The following is a 13433-nucleotide window of genomic DNA, read 5'->3' as shown; positions in this document are numbered from 1 at the left end:
CTGCAAACGTGGAGTATGCTCACATGGAAGGGTCCATTCTCTGATAGGAATCCATCAAGCGAGCTGCAGCCTGGGCCTCCGTTTAGCCACAGCACCAGCGGGTCTTTGACCGGGTCCCTCTGAGAGGTCACAAACCTGCACAGGATCAGATAGCAGCTAGATAATTAAATTGAACTGTGATCAACGTATCAGAAGTTCTACTGTACCATGCAATTATGCCCCTAGAGGATCGGAGTAGCACTGGGGATGAAATCACTTCATTGGGGACAAGGTGATTTTTTTATTTTTTTTCCCCCCCAAGGGGCCCAGAATTCCTAGTGGCAACCCTGGTTACGATCAAAAATCCTGTGCGGTCAACACTGAGGACGGTCAGGCCTGTCACTGCGCAATACGTTCCCGGAACGCAATCACTTCCATTTTATTCTATTTATTTATGTATGTTATACATAACCGCATATGACATCTGCGCTACGTGCAATGCCGAAGTTTTTACGCAGCTCAGTCTTGGTGGATGTCATAAGACGATAGAAACATCCCCATGCTAACGAAGTATTTTAACAAGAGTGACTTATAAGACAACCTCCCAACATAATACATATATGAAGTATGGTTATTGACCATTTATGTTCACACATTTAAAAAATAATTACTACCACAGCACGCTGTCGTAAAAATTTGCTAAAGGAGAAAGTGACGTAGTCCTCGCGCATGCGCGGGACAGATTGCGTTCCGGGTACGTATTTCGCAGTGACAAGGCCTCTGAGATGGTCACATGGAAGGAAACAATAGCCAAACAGGAAGCCAACTAACTAAAGGAGATGGAAGCAAAAATTAAAAAAAAAAATAGCGATTGGTTAGTGCAGCCAACAGCGCAAAGCTAAAAACGGTCTTCAAGAAATGAGGACCAACATGTTGCACAAGTGTTTGTTGACTACAATGCTTCTACAATGGAGCTGCCAAAAATACCATTGCAGTTAAGTTAGGCGATAAACTAACGGGCTAGCCGAGCTCTTCTTTAAATATTCCAGCAGGCTTGGTGCCCAGTGGCTCATTGCTGCCTCTCACAGGTCAGCCCAGGTACTACATAAGGTCTGTGTCGGTGGACACACGGTTACGTGTGTGCTGCGTTCGTCATGTCCGAGTATACTACACTATGATAAGAATAATAACACACTAGAGTTACAGGATTCTGCATAAAATTACAATTTTCTTGCTTAGAATTTACAGACACACACGCGTGCACACACATACCACCCCCCACAAATGTTAACTAAAGGAACTACGTACTTAACTTGTAGTTGTTCCTTACCAGTAGTGTAAAAACTTGCCAGGTCGTGCCTGCAGGTGTCCCGACCACTGACGGTAACTGGGTTTGAACGTCATACCGGGGAGATGGGTCACCTCGTCGGGGGCATAGTGAGCCCAAGAGCCGAGCTGGAACGCTGCAAGCAAAGCTACATAGTGGCCAGCGGCTAACATCTTAAAAGCTCCCTGACAAGGAACCGAAACAACATGAAAGCCCGTGCGTTAGAGAGCCAAAAGAGAGGGGTATTTTATACCGTAGCTTGTGACTTCCTCGTAAACGTCATGTGATCATCACGTGACTAACGTCCCATTACGCCGAAGTGGTTTTATTTTGAAGGGTGGTAAAGTGGACTGACGACTGGGGAACGCATACGCCAAGTAAGCTATCAGATGTCAGTGAAGTTGGTCTAATTAGTTCAAGAGAACACCAGTTTTACATTTGGACGAAATAGTAGACATTTCAACCTGATCAACCACATTCGACACACATCAGCTGGAACATTCTTCGAGTACAGGACTTACTAACTTGTTTCTCGATGTTCGCATCTTTCGACTGTAACATCAGCTTCGTCGAACTGAAGAGTTCATTTATTCTGTTGTTTACGCCCTATCCAAGAAAGAACTTACTTTAAACAAACCACCCTAAAATATCTGTTGTGGCGCCTTTGGCTACTAAAATGTGTTTTTAGCGGCGAAAAGTTACACGGAAGATCTGGTTTTCCGGTACAAGCCTTTCAAAAGAAAGCCCTAACAGCACCCCCGCGTTACAATAATGACAAGTTTACTCCCCTGCAGAGTTGCTGATAATAACGCTGTGTGCAAAACTATAGATCATGTGTTGATCAAATTATTATTGCTTTGAAAACAAAATAATTTGCAAGTGACCCCAAACTTTTTTGACGAAGTGTATATTAAAATACAATTATTAACAGATTTACAGGAGATTGTTGATTAAATAAACTTAATAAATAGATAGGCTCTACTCAGCTCAATCAAACTGAATCACAGCGTGTTGTTTGTTTTCCTCTTTGACAAAGCAGCATGGATTGTGAAAGTATTCCACAGAGCCTTGAAGAAGATTCCCCAAAGCTGGACCCGATGACCAAATGTCACAGAAGTCTGAGGAGCCTCCACAGGATGGCTACACAGTTTGTAAGATTGCTGCAAGAAGCAGAAGGTGGCGAACTGGACCTCAGGCAAGTAAGTCATATTTTTAAGATTAAGATTTATGTATGTGTGTCTGCGGAGATGGTGCGTTTTTTAACGCACCATCCACCAGTACGAGCCTGGACATTGCTTTTCAGAGAAGTTGTGTACCGAAAAAATATGCACATTAGCGCTCAATAAGGTAATCAAATGATACCTTTACGCATTCCCACATAGTATCAGGATTTGGAACCAAATGTGAGGTGAAAGAAAAAGGGTAAAAATACAGTATAGTAGTAGAACTGTAGTACAGTAGTACTGTGCAGCGTGGGACAAAGTTGGAAGGTGCGTTCAAGGACTGTCAACATGGGACAAAATGGCACTTGCATTAAATTTTGTAAATACAATTGATCCTGTGACTACACTGATGTCCAAATTACATGTATGTATCTAATCTCCTTCAGTTTGTGCATTGCTACTAAATGTAGCTTAAATTAATAAAACGGTTTGATACATTTTATGTTTTGGGCTAACTATGGCATATTCAAAATAAAGAGGCCCTTTAGGTTTGTATTATTGTCATTTATAGTTTTTTTTCCTTTTCCTTTTGTTGATCAAGCCATAGACATAACAAAGTTTGTTTCCTCCAATCTTTCAGGCTGGTAGACTGTTCGCTGTGGAACAGAAAAGGCGAATCTATGACATCACAAACGTGCTTGAAGGCATCGGCCTGATCGTGAAAACGTCCAAGAACATAGTAAAGTGGATGTAAGTCAGCATCAGAAAGGTTCATTTTGAAATACGGTTCAGATAATATACTCTATACTTTTTCAAATGAAGAGGTGAAAAGAACACCTTCGGGTTACCCAACCGACTGGTCAGTTTAAAGTGTGAGCTGAACGACCTGCAGCAGCAGGAGTGTACGTTGGACCTCCAGAGACTCTGGCTGGAAGAGAGCATCAGGAACACAACAGAAGAGTACAGTTCATATCCTTTGTAACGTTGCATTATTGCATTTGTTGACCATTCTCTTCATTTGACACAAGCTTAGAGCAAGGAGAGGATTTGTGGAATATTTTCCTTTTTGCTTTGCTTTTTTTACCTTTTAATACTTGGAATGTTTTGACAAAATGGGGTTTTGAAATGTACCTTAACTCAGGCCCACGCTCACCTATGTGAACTATGAAGATATCTGCGACTGCTTCAGTGGTAATTCATGTTTATTTCACCATCAAGGATTCTTTTTATTACTTTGAAATTATTTAAATTTGCTTTTGATTTATGATGGCAAAGGTTCAACCCCAAAAACAGATGACCGTATTGACCCGTATACAGTATACAGTACACTGGTGGCTAAAATTATGAGAACACTTGGCACATTTAAGAGGTTTCAATTGTTTTTGTTGAATTTGCCATTAAGATACCCATAAAACAAATACAATATCTACCAAGTCATCTTTATGCTCAAGCAAGCATAGAATAGAGCCATTATAAGAAGATTTAGATAATTTTCTAAAAAAAAAAAAAACAAGCTAGGCATATTTCACTGTCAATGTCACACAATCATGCTCCTTCCTCAACCCCATCGAGCAAATTTTCGGCAAGTTGGAAAATAAACTGGACAGATCTATTATACATTCAAAGGAAAGCCTTTGTCTTGAATTGCAGAAGGCATGGCATAACATTAGTGTTCTCCGGAAACATATTGACACTATGCCAGAGAGATGTGCTGCTGTTATTGCTGCAGAAGGTGGACACACCAAATATTAAAGTTAAAAGTGGATAAAAACAAGTAGGATTCACATCATCTGATATTTGTTGTGCTCAGAGCACCCACCTGCGTTTTTCTTGAACATTACGAAATGAAATCATCATTTTTGGAGGCAAAAAAAAGCTTAATATTTTCAGATCTGTCAGGCATTCTAACAATTTTGGCCACCACTGTATTTCTTCAGAGAAAAAAGTCAGAAAAAGACAAATCGTTTTTATTTTGGGTCCACGAACCCACAGGTGGTGACAAACGACATTTCCCTGAGTGAATCAGTGCTTTTTGCCTCATCACACACACACACACACACACACACACACACACACACCCACACACACACACACGAGGAGAACATGCAAACTCCACACACTGAGATGTTCCAACGGAGCATAATTGATTTTTTCTTTAAAAGTCTTTTGTCCAAACATTTTGTGTAATCACATACATGGCCACCTGTCGTCTTCTGCTTTCAGGCAACACACTGTTGGCAGTACGAGCGCCTTCAGGCACACACGTGGATGTTCCCATACCTAAGGCAGTAAGTGTTTCCACAGTCCTGTTATTCATATGCGATGACTTTGGTGTATACATGTGTATTTTCCAGGTACAAAACAGCCCCGCAAAGTATCAGATCCATATAAAAAGCGTCAGCAGCCCCGTTGATGTCATACTCCTTCATAAAAGCTCTATCAGCTCCCACCCTCTCCTGCTGTCCTTACCACCGCCTGATGACATTTTACATCGAGCCAAGTTGGTCATGTCCACGTCAAGTGAGACGGACACACACAAGCTCTTCAGCTACTGTATCATTGTTTTAACAGTGATGTACATTATTATTTATCCCCCTCTTGTTTCCAACGCAAGGTTTATCAAACGAAGCAGTGGACTTTCAGGTGCCCACAAAAGGTATTCGTACTTTTTATAACTTTTCAATTGTTCAATTGTTACAATTGTTTTAACTGTTGCATTTTTTGTAGAAATTGTGAGTGCAGATCTAATAGCAGAGCTCATTAGATGTGAAGGTAAGTGCCGTTTTCCTGCTTATAATTTATTTACTGTGCTTGTTTCGTTTTGGTCTTTATGAACCTCTTTTCCTCCTCAGTTTTGTCTCCGTTACATCGTGTTTTTCTGCCCCCAACTGAAGTTGTGTCTAATCTGGATGGAAGACCTCGGTGAAGTCTTTGGGCTGAGTGCTTGACCTTTGACTATTGTGCTCAGACCCCCAAAGAAAAGTATTTTATCTTAAATTGTGTACATACGTGCTGTTTTAAATGGTTGTTTATTTGATATAACTAATAAAGGTTTAATAATATTGTGTCCACCTTATGGGAGGATGGGAGGTAATATTAATTAGAACCAAATTTATGATTGCCATTACAAATTGGGCATGGTCATGTTCTATGGAGTAGCATCTACTGCCCTCTAGTGGCGATTTGGAAAGCTACACAAAAAATCGCCAACCAGGAAGCTGCTTGCTATGTCGCTATGGAAACAAGTGTTTGCAATACGGTTGGAGCTTGATCTGTATTGCGTTTCCTGATATCTGCAAACTTCATGTAAACAATGGTGAGCATGTTCGTTTATCCCTGTTTTTTATAAGAATAAAAAATGATACAATAAGCTTGTTAAATCGCGCTAAATGGGGGATCTAACGAAATGTTTGGTTAACATGCTAACTTTGTCCAGCCTCCTAAAAAGAAGGGCTCGGGTAAACGGTCAGCCAAGGTGAAGTCTGCTGCACTCATAGATGGCCTCACCAAGGAGGAGCTGTCCAAGGAACAGGTCAGACTATAGAAAACAGGACCGAAAAGTGATGCTTCTCCATAAAGTGGATATGAACTTTATTGTTCATGTGGTGACAAAAAAGACAGGCCTGCCTCTCATGTAGTTCAACATGCTCTGCATGTTATACAAGCATGGAACCATGGTGCAGTTGTACAACACTGCAAACTAAAGGCAATAGGAAAATGTTTGCATTTCACGAGATTATGCCAATGAAGTGGCAATGGTGTGTTTCGCATATGTGGCATGATGACAACATAAAACCTCTCTGATTGCCAGATGATAGAGCACATCATCGTTCTGCGAGAAGAGCTGGACAGAGAGCGGGAAGAGAGGAACTACTTCCAGCTAGAGCGGGATAAGATCCATTCCTTTTGGGATGTGACAAAGAAGCACCTGGAAGAGGCCGCTGCTCAACTCAGAAACATAGAAAAGAAGATAGAGGAGGATGAGGGGCGCCACCTGGTAGAAATCAAGGTAGGAACCTGCTCGTCACCATCACAGGCTGATGGAGAAGTATGAAAATCATCCAAAAAAGTGCAGTTCTATGCCACGGCAAACTACAACCGCAATAATAAACATACAGGTGTATAAGCAGAAGATGAAGCACCTGCTGTGTGAGCACCACAACACAACCTCTGAGCTGAAAGCAGACAGTCTAACATCCACTGAGGCAATGCAAAAAGAACAGGCCCGACTGGAGAGTGAGCTTCACAGGAAGATGGCGGCAATCAGGTTGGACATACATGAGCTTGGCATTGAATACCTCGTTGACGACCTGGAGCAGGTGGGGGCGATGTGTTTACACACTGCCTGGCCAAAAAACGGTCACACATCTAATATTTCGCTAGACTGCCTTTGGCTTTGGTTAGATTTGCTGTGGCAATGTTTCCACAAGCTTCTGCAATGTCACTTTTATTTCTATCCAGCACTGCATTTGCTTTTTGCAAAGATCTTGATGGGAGATTCGGACCACTGTCCGTTAAACTCTTTAATAATGCGTTGGACAGTTCTTAACCTGATTTTTGTAGTTTCAACAATCACCTTAGATGTTTTCCACGGCCACAGCATGGGTCTTTCGATGTTTTACCAAATGAGAAGCTACTCTCTGCATCAGTTAAGGCTCTGTCCCACTGTGCCTTTTTACGATTCCATCTGAAAAACAAATGTTTACGTTTGGAATTTTCTTAAATTCATTTTTCAGCTGGCTTACAGACGTATCTAGATGTTGACAGACAGCACTAGCCAAACTTTGGACATGTTCACAATATCCGACGGCCAACCTTGGAGAGCATATTTTACATATTTTACTCGTTTTTACGTTTTTTTGCGCTTTTCATCATTACTCAGGCGGAATCGTTTTAAACTTTTCTGACTGGTGGCGGGGCGCAGTGTGGCGTAGTGGTTAGAATGTTGGCCACACAGTCAGGAGATCGGGAAGACCTGGGTTCGAGTCTTCGTTGGGCATCTCTGTGTGGAGTTTGCATGTTCTCTGCTTGCGTGGGTTTTCTCCAGGTACTACGGTTTCCTCCCACATTCCAAAAACATGCATGTTAGGTTAATTGGCGGCTCTAAATTGTCCATAGGTATGAATGTGAGTGTGAATGGTTGTTTGTCTATATGTGCCCTGCTATTGACTGGCGACCAGTCCAGGGTGTACTTCGCCTCTCACCTGAAGTCAGCTGGGATAGGCTCCAGCATACCCACGACGCTAGTAAGGACAAGCGGCATAGAAAATGGATGGATGGATGGATTTGGACATTACTCATGATGTTCTGTCTATCGGCCATGGCCAAAAAGTTATAATTTCATGCCGTATGACATTGTCTGATGTAAATATTTAGACAGAGGCAGATAGAATCGTTAAACGGCAGTATCAGACAGAGTCTTTAAGGGTTAAATAACTTGTTAATTGAACTTGTTAACTGAAACATAATCACCCATGCAGTAGCTATCCAATAGGAGACTCCTACCTATTTGCCTAGTGCTCAGATGTTGGCCTTTTTCTTTTTTTTTTTTGGCCGGGCAGTACATTTTTAGGAAATTGTTAAGTCTAGGGATGCTAATTTGAATGTCTGTCATAACTCAACAGGGACACAATGAAGAAGTGGCTAAAACAAAACAAAGCTTGGAGAATCAACAGGCAGGTAAACATCTAATGTCAAGCATAGTGCAATTATTTTACCTCAAGGCACTTTAAACAGTGCATTTTTAGAACCACACTGCTTATTCATTAATGGAAAGCAACCAAACCCCACATAAGCAAGAACTTAGGAGACAGAGGCAAGGAAAAACTCGTAAAGAAACTTAAGTAGAACCGAGGCTCAGTGTAGGGTGGCAGGTCTGGCTCAACGAGGATTGAACTCGAGAGCCAGACGGTAGAGAGAAAGCGAGAGAGGAGTCTGGTGGGACTAGCTCCCCCTCCAGCAAGCTGGGTTGCGATAGAGAGACAGAACGGAAGAACAGGAGGCAACTATAGAGAGGAGGGAGAGAGGAAGGGATGAGAAAAAAATAATGCTGCTATGGTAATAACAATCTATTTTTAGCATAACTATTAATAGTATGACAACTGTAAGCAATTATAGCAAGTGTTGGCTCCAGCTCAGGAAGCAAGAGCAGCTATTACAGGGTTAGTAAAATACTACATAGACAAGGGTGAGTGACAGGTACACATAACATTAACTGCATCAATAACAATAATAAAACTACAGTAAAAGCAATAACTATTGATTGTATTACTACTGCTGAAATAATTCTAACAAATGTCAGGGTGTTGTTGTTGGATTCACCTCTAGAAGCAGGAGCACCTACGACAGCGTGTAAATGAGCCCAGTGAATTGCCCTTTTTTAATGCCTTTGCATCATTTTGGTAATTGGGAGTAGAAACGGAGGCCCAGTACAAGGAAAAGCTGGAGCTGTTGCAACAGGAGATGGACATCATGAGGAAAAAGGAAGTGAGCGAGCGAGAGGATCAATGGAACAGTCACATCACCGCTGTGACCAGAGACCATGGCAAAATATTTGACGACGCGCTCGTGCTCCTCAATAGAAACGTGGAGCAAGATTTGGATCTCACTGAGTCACTGAAGGTGAAGTACTGTTGATTATATCGAAGTAACACAATTTGACGCATTTGTACTTTACTTTTAACTAGGGGTGCTCTGATCGATCGGCCACCGATCAGTATCAGCTGATTTCCGTGACAAAGCAGCCGTGAAAAGGCTTTATAAGCTTTATAACGCCGACAGCTCCGCCCCCATTGCAGCATCCAGCCTATAGCGACCGTCTCCTGCTCACTTTCCCTTCACAAACCCAAAAACAAACATGTCTGCCGTGTGGGACTACCTGTCGTTGTGAGAGTGATAGAAGTTTTGCACCCTGCACGAAAAATGTCTCGCCAGGGTGCCAGGTTAATAACCTTTAGTTCGGTGCGGCATTGGGGGGGCAGGGTGTGGTGAGTTTTTGAAGCTCGTGACGTGATCATCGGTCGGGCGGCGGCTAATGTAGCCGTGTGTGCGTGGCAGTCTGAGGTCTAAGGCGGCTAGCCCGAAAAGTGCTTTTGAAAAAGTAAGTCAAATATGTTTTTGCCTAAATTTGATGGTTCCTCTTTCATATCATATAGCCCAGGGGTCAACAACGTGGTGGCCGCGGGCACCAGGCAGTCCCCCACAACCACATGAGGCGCCTGCAAGCCTGCTTTTCATTTAGATTTTCAGTTAATGTGAGGACACCAGAAAGAAATGTATTCTGAAATATAAAATAGGACTTGTGGATACCAGCATTTTGTTCATGTTCTGGTAAAACAAGCATATTTGCTTTGTTTGGGTTGAAATAAGATATGAAAATGTTATAAAAATGAGTAGCTCTTGGCCATTTTCATTTTGTAAAAGTAGCTCTCACAAGAAAAAACGTTGGTGACCCCTGATATAGCCAATAGTAAATTAAAAAAGTACACTTTTTCTTGCTGATTTCACTCATGGATGATCGGTATCGGCCGCATAAAACCCTGATCGTAGCATCCCTACTTTTAACCCATGGACTTATTACAACCTGACTCCATTAGGTACACCTGCATACTCCAAGAGTTGCATCAAAATGATATGTTTACAAAGAAAATACTTCAAAGCAATAAGCCGCTCTAAGCAAAGTTTAATGTATCAGCATGTGGTGGCAGTGGTGATAACACACTGCAGTTAACACCACTGCAAACTACACTCACAATAATCAACACACTTTAAAATGAACATGCTGTCCGTACACAGTGTCTTTAACAGTGCCGTGGATGGAATGGACAACGGAAATGGAACATGTCTTACACCAGGTTGTCTAGGTGTATCTAATGTTGTGGCCAGTTTCTGAACTGAATCCCCTACTATGTCTCTTTGCAATATTATTATTAAATAAAATAAGCCTTTAACTTGAAGTTATCTTTGGTTCACAAATAAACATTTGCCAATGTACCTGTATTCTAATTACGGTAAGCTTTTAACCCTCATGGTTTGTCCAATAGAAACAAATAGAAGAAATGAAGACAAAACAAAAGGAAAAGGAAAAGAACCTGGCCAGGGTTCTACCAGAAAACAAGCACCTCACTAAGTTTCTATCGGAGGCCAAGGAGAAAATTGCTGAGGCTCAACGAAAAATGAAGAACCCTATCAGGAAAGAGGTTCTGTTTTGTTTTGTATGAACATTTAATATTTCATATACGTGTTGTTTCCACTGGATTGAGCTTAAGCTTTCAACAGGACCCCATTGAAAAGAGGAAAGAAAAAGAACTGCATGATCAGAAACAGAAATTAGAGCAACTGCAGCAGAAGTTTAGCAAGGTAAAACCAGATAAAAAGCTAAGTGTTGCATTCAAGGACACTCTGATGAATCAGTGACCATGTAGGCCTGTGCTGAATATTTTTCCAGCTTCAGCAAGAGCGAGACGAGCTCCACAAGACCCTCAATCAGAGTGTAGAAAGGTTTCAACAGCAAGAGGATGAGAAGAATATGAAGCTGGAGCAGAAAGTGAAGGCCCTGACGGAGAGCTTAGAGGCGACAGAAGTGAAGATCTCTTCTGTGATCTTGGTCTCCAACGTGGACCAAACCGTGCTGAGTGGGGCCACAAACAGAGTGAAGGTACTGTAATCATCATAGTTTTTAAGCACCAGTAAAACTGTTAAAACACTTTCTGTCACGCTTAAACTGAATATTCATACTTTTCCTCTGACAGGCTGAGATTCATTCCAGCAATAAGTTCATTAGGGATTTACAGTATAAAATAACTCAGATTTCCAAGGTTGGTGTTGCATTCAACAAAAATAAGTCATGTTTGCGTGACATGTTGTATTGAAACAAGCGTTCATCTTGACAGGCTCGTTGGGATTTACTGCTGAACTTGGAGACAAAGCGAATAGCTCTCGGTGTTCCTGTGGGGCAACTTTGTGTAACGTATTCTTGATTTCGCAATCGGGTGTGAGATGGTCCTCAAATCAAAAGACAGAATCCAGGCCTGCCGATTCCATTTGGTTGACTTGATGAATTGAATGTAAATACTGGGTGACTCAAAAAAACGGGAATTTTTGAAGTGCGTATTGGCAGACATGAGCAAGTGGCACCACTGCGAGACGGTGACCTTGAGCAAGTAAACACTCCGCCATTTTAGTAACCATGGATCAGTGGAACGGGCAACAGCGTGCGCTAGCCATAAAAATGTTTTAGAAAAACATGGGATCATCGGACCTTTATTTTTTTTTTTAATGAACGGAGGATCTCCGTGACTGTCACTGCGAATCGCTACGTGGAGATGTTACAATCCTTGGTTACACCTGAATTGAACAATTTTCCACACGTTCAAGAAACGTGGTTTCAACAGGATGGAGCGACACCACACACTGCACGGCAATCATTGGAGGCTGTGCGAGAATTGTTCGGTAACCGTGTGATCTCAAGATTCGGTAACGTTCCCTGGCCCTCTAGATCGCCAGATTCGTCTGTTTGTGATTTTTTTTCTTGTGGGGCTATCTCAAGAGCAAAGTGTACATGACTCGACCAAGAACTCTGGATGAGTTAAAAGGATGAAATTCACAGTATCCCTGCTGACATGTTGCAGCGGTCAATGAGGAATCTCAACAGCAGATTTCAAGAATGCATTCGTACAGGAGGATGCCATCTACAGGACGTAATTTAAAGAAAAAAAAGAAAATTCCATCATTGTTTCTTAAATGGCATGTTTTAAGGTTTCAGTTACTATGAATAAAATATTTGTCTTCCATCACTCTTGGTTTTATTGGATTGTTAAAAAGTTTTTTTGTGTCACCCTGTATTATAATCAGGCTTTATTGTCCATTTCTGTCAAGTATCAATATTGTAAATGCTGGAATTCCAACTAGGGTGTTTATTTGCTTAAACAACAAAGAGGATGCTGCGTTAATTGGAAGGAGGTGATAATTGAAGGCACATTTTATTGCCCACCTGGGAAACTAATATCTAACAACTTAATAGTTTTACTTTAATAATGAGTTGGAGTGCATGAGAAAGTTCAAATGAATTTGACACACTTTGACCACATGGTCATTTTTCCCCCACCCCAAGTATATTGCACAATACAAGAGCAACAGAACCAATGTTGTAATACCTGTAAGGAGCAAATCACTCAGCCAACATTAATATGGCTAATGAGTTAAGTGTAAACAACAGTACGTCAGCTGTATGAGACGACAGGCTTGAGTTTCACACCAACAGCGGAGTTGTTCAGAAAAGATTTACCGTAGGAATATGTGCAAATTGCACAAATTCAACGGCACACAGATTTCACAATACCAGACTGGCAAGGGAGACTGAATAAAATCACTTTCTCTGGCGGCAGTGACAAAACCCATGGTAGTGTCCTGTATGTTAAATGGAGCATAAACCAAGTGATTCAAGTAGGACTTGTAGAGTGAAAACGCAAGAGCGATTCAAACTCTTCAGGAAGCTATTCCAAGATATTTCAACATTGCTAAAATCTTCACATCTGCACGGACGACACTGGAAGGCAAAATAGATTTGGAGTGACAGAGTGGGCCACTACAAATGGAAAACAGACGCATTCAACCAAAGTGGGAGGCAATTTTTCTAAAAGAAATGGCCCAAAAGGGCAAACCATCAGTGGAACAAGAAAACCCCTTGCGTTCTTCACAGGACAAAACAGATATTCCAAACGCAACTTCCTGTCGCTTGGCAGTTTATAAAGACCCAATTACAACACAAATGAATCCTTCATCCGACCAAAGACTCAAATCACTGACTGATTCATCCAAACTGGTCAAGCGCAGGGACAAACATCGGAACAAACATTGCTCTTGAGAAACTTTACAAGTTTCAGAAAACGCTCAACACACCGTATAACGTTGAAGAAGATACCAGAAATGGAACAGATTAATTCAACATAATCTCACTCCTCGGG

The 13433-nt window shown here is 41.6% G+C and overlaps 2 protein-coding genes and 1 pseudogene across 2 annotated transcripts in view; 2 read left to right on the top strand and 1 right to left on the bottom strand.

Moving 5' to 3' along the window:
- The window catches only part of si:ch211-122f10.4 (cathepsin A-like), a 6281-nt gene extending 4670 nt beyond the window's left edge, over positions 1 to 1611 (bottom strand). Inside the window, exons 1-2 of the mRNA XM_054770704.1 lie at positions 1310 to 1611; positions 24 to 135 (exon numbers count right to left, since the gene is read on the bottom strand). Of these exons, the coding sequence (XP_054626679.1) occupies positions 24 to 135; positions 1310 to 1479 (282 nt within the window). The 5' untranslated portion in view covers positions 1480 to 1611. The remainder of the gene's footprint in view (positions 1 to 23; positions 136 to 1309) is intronic.
- A 40-nt stretch (positions 1612 to 1651) lies between these two features.
- LOC129178453 (transcription factor E2F5-like) lies at positions 1652 to 5510 on the top strand (annotated as a pseudogene).
- A 165-nt stretch (positions 5511 to 5675) lies between these two features.
- On the top strand, positions 5676 to 11620 carry gas8 (growth arrest-specific 8). Its single transcript, XM_054770705.1, has 11 exons — positions 5676 to 5785; positions 5906 to 6001; positions 6281 to 6478; positions 6588 to 6788; positions 8094 to 8148; positions 8885 to 9090; positions 10512 to 10667; positions 10747 to 10827; positions 10916 to 11125; positions 11220 to 11285; positions 11361 to 11620. Exons 1-11 carry the CDS (start codon positions 5783 to 5785, stop codon positions 11445 to 11447), a joined length of 1359 nt encoding a protein of 452 aa, XP_054626680.1. The 5' UTR covers positions 5676 to 5782; the 3' UTR covers positions 11448 to 11620.
- Positions 11621 to 13433: the final 1813 nt, after the last annotated feature.

The sequence above is a fragment of the Dunckerocampus dactyliophorus genome, chromosome 3, assembly GCF_027744805.1.
Source record: "Dunckerocampus dactyliophorus isolate RoL2022-P2 chromosome 3, RoL_Ddac_1.1, whole genome shotgun sequence".
Classification (NCBI taxonomy): Eukaryota; Metazoa; Chordata; class Actinopteri; order Syngnathiformes; family Syngnathidae; genus Dunckerocampus; species Dunckerocampus dactyliophorus.
Note: the sequence above shows the minus strand (reverse complement) of the source record. Positions and strands in the feature narration are given on the sequence as shown.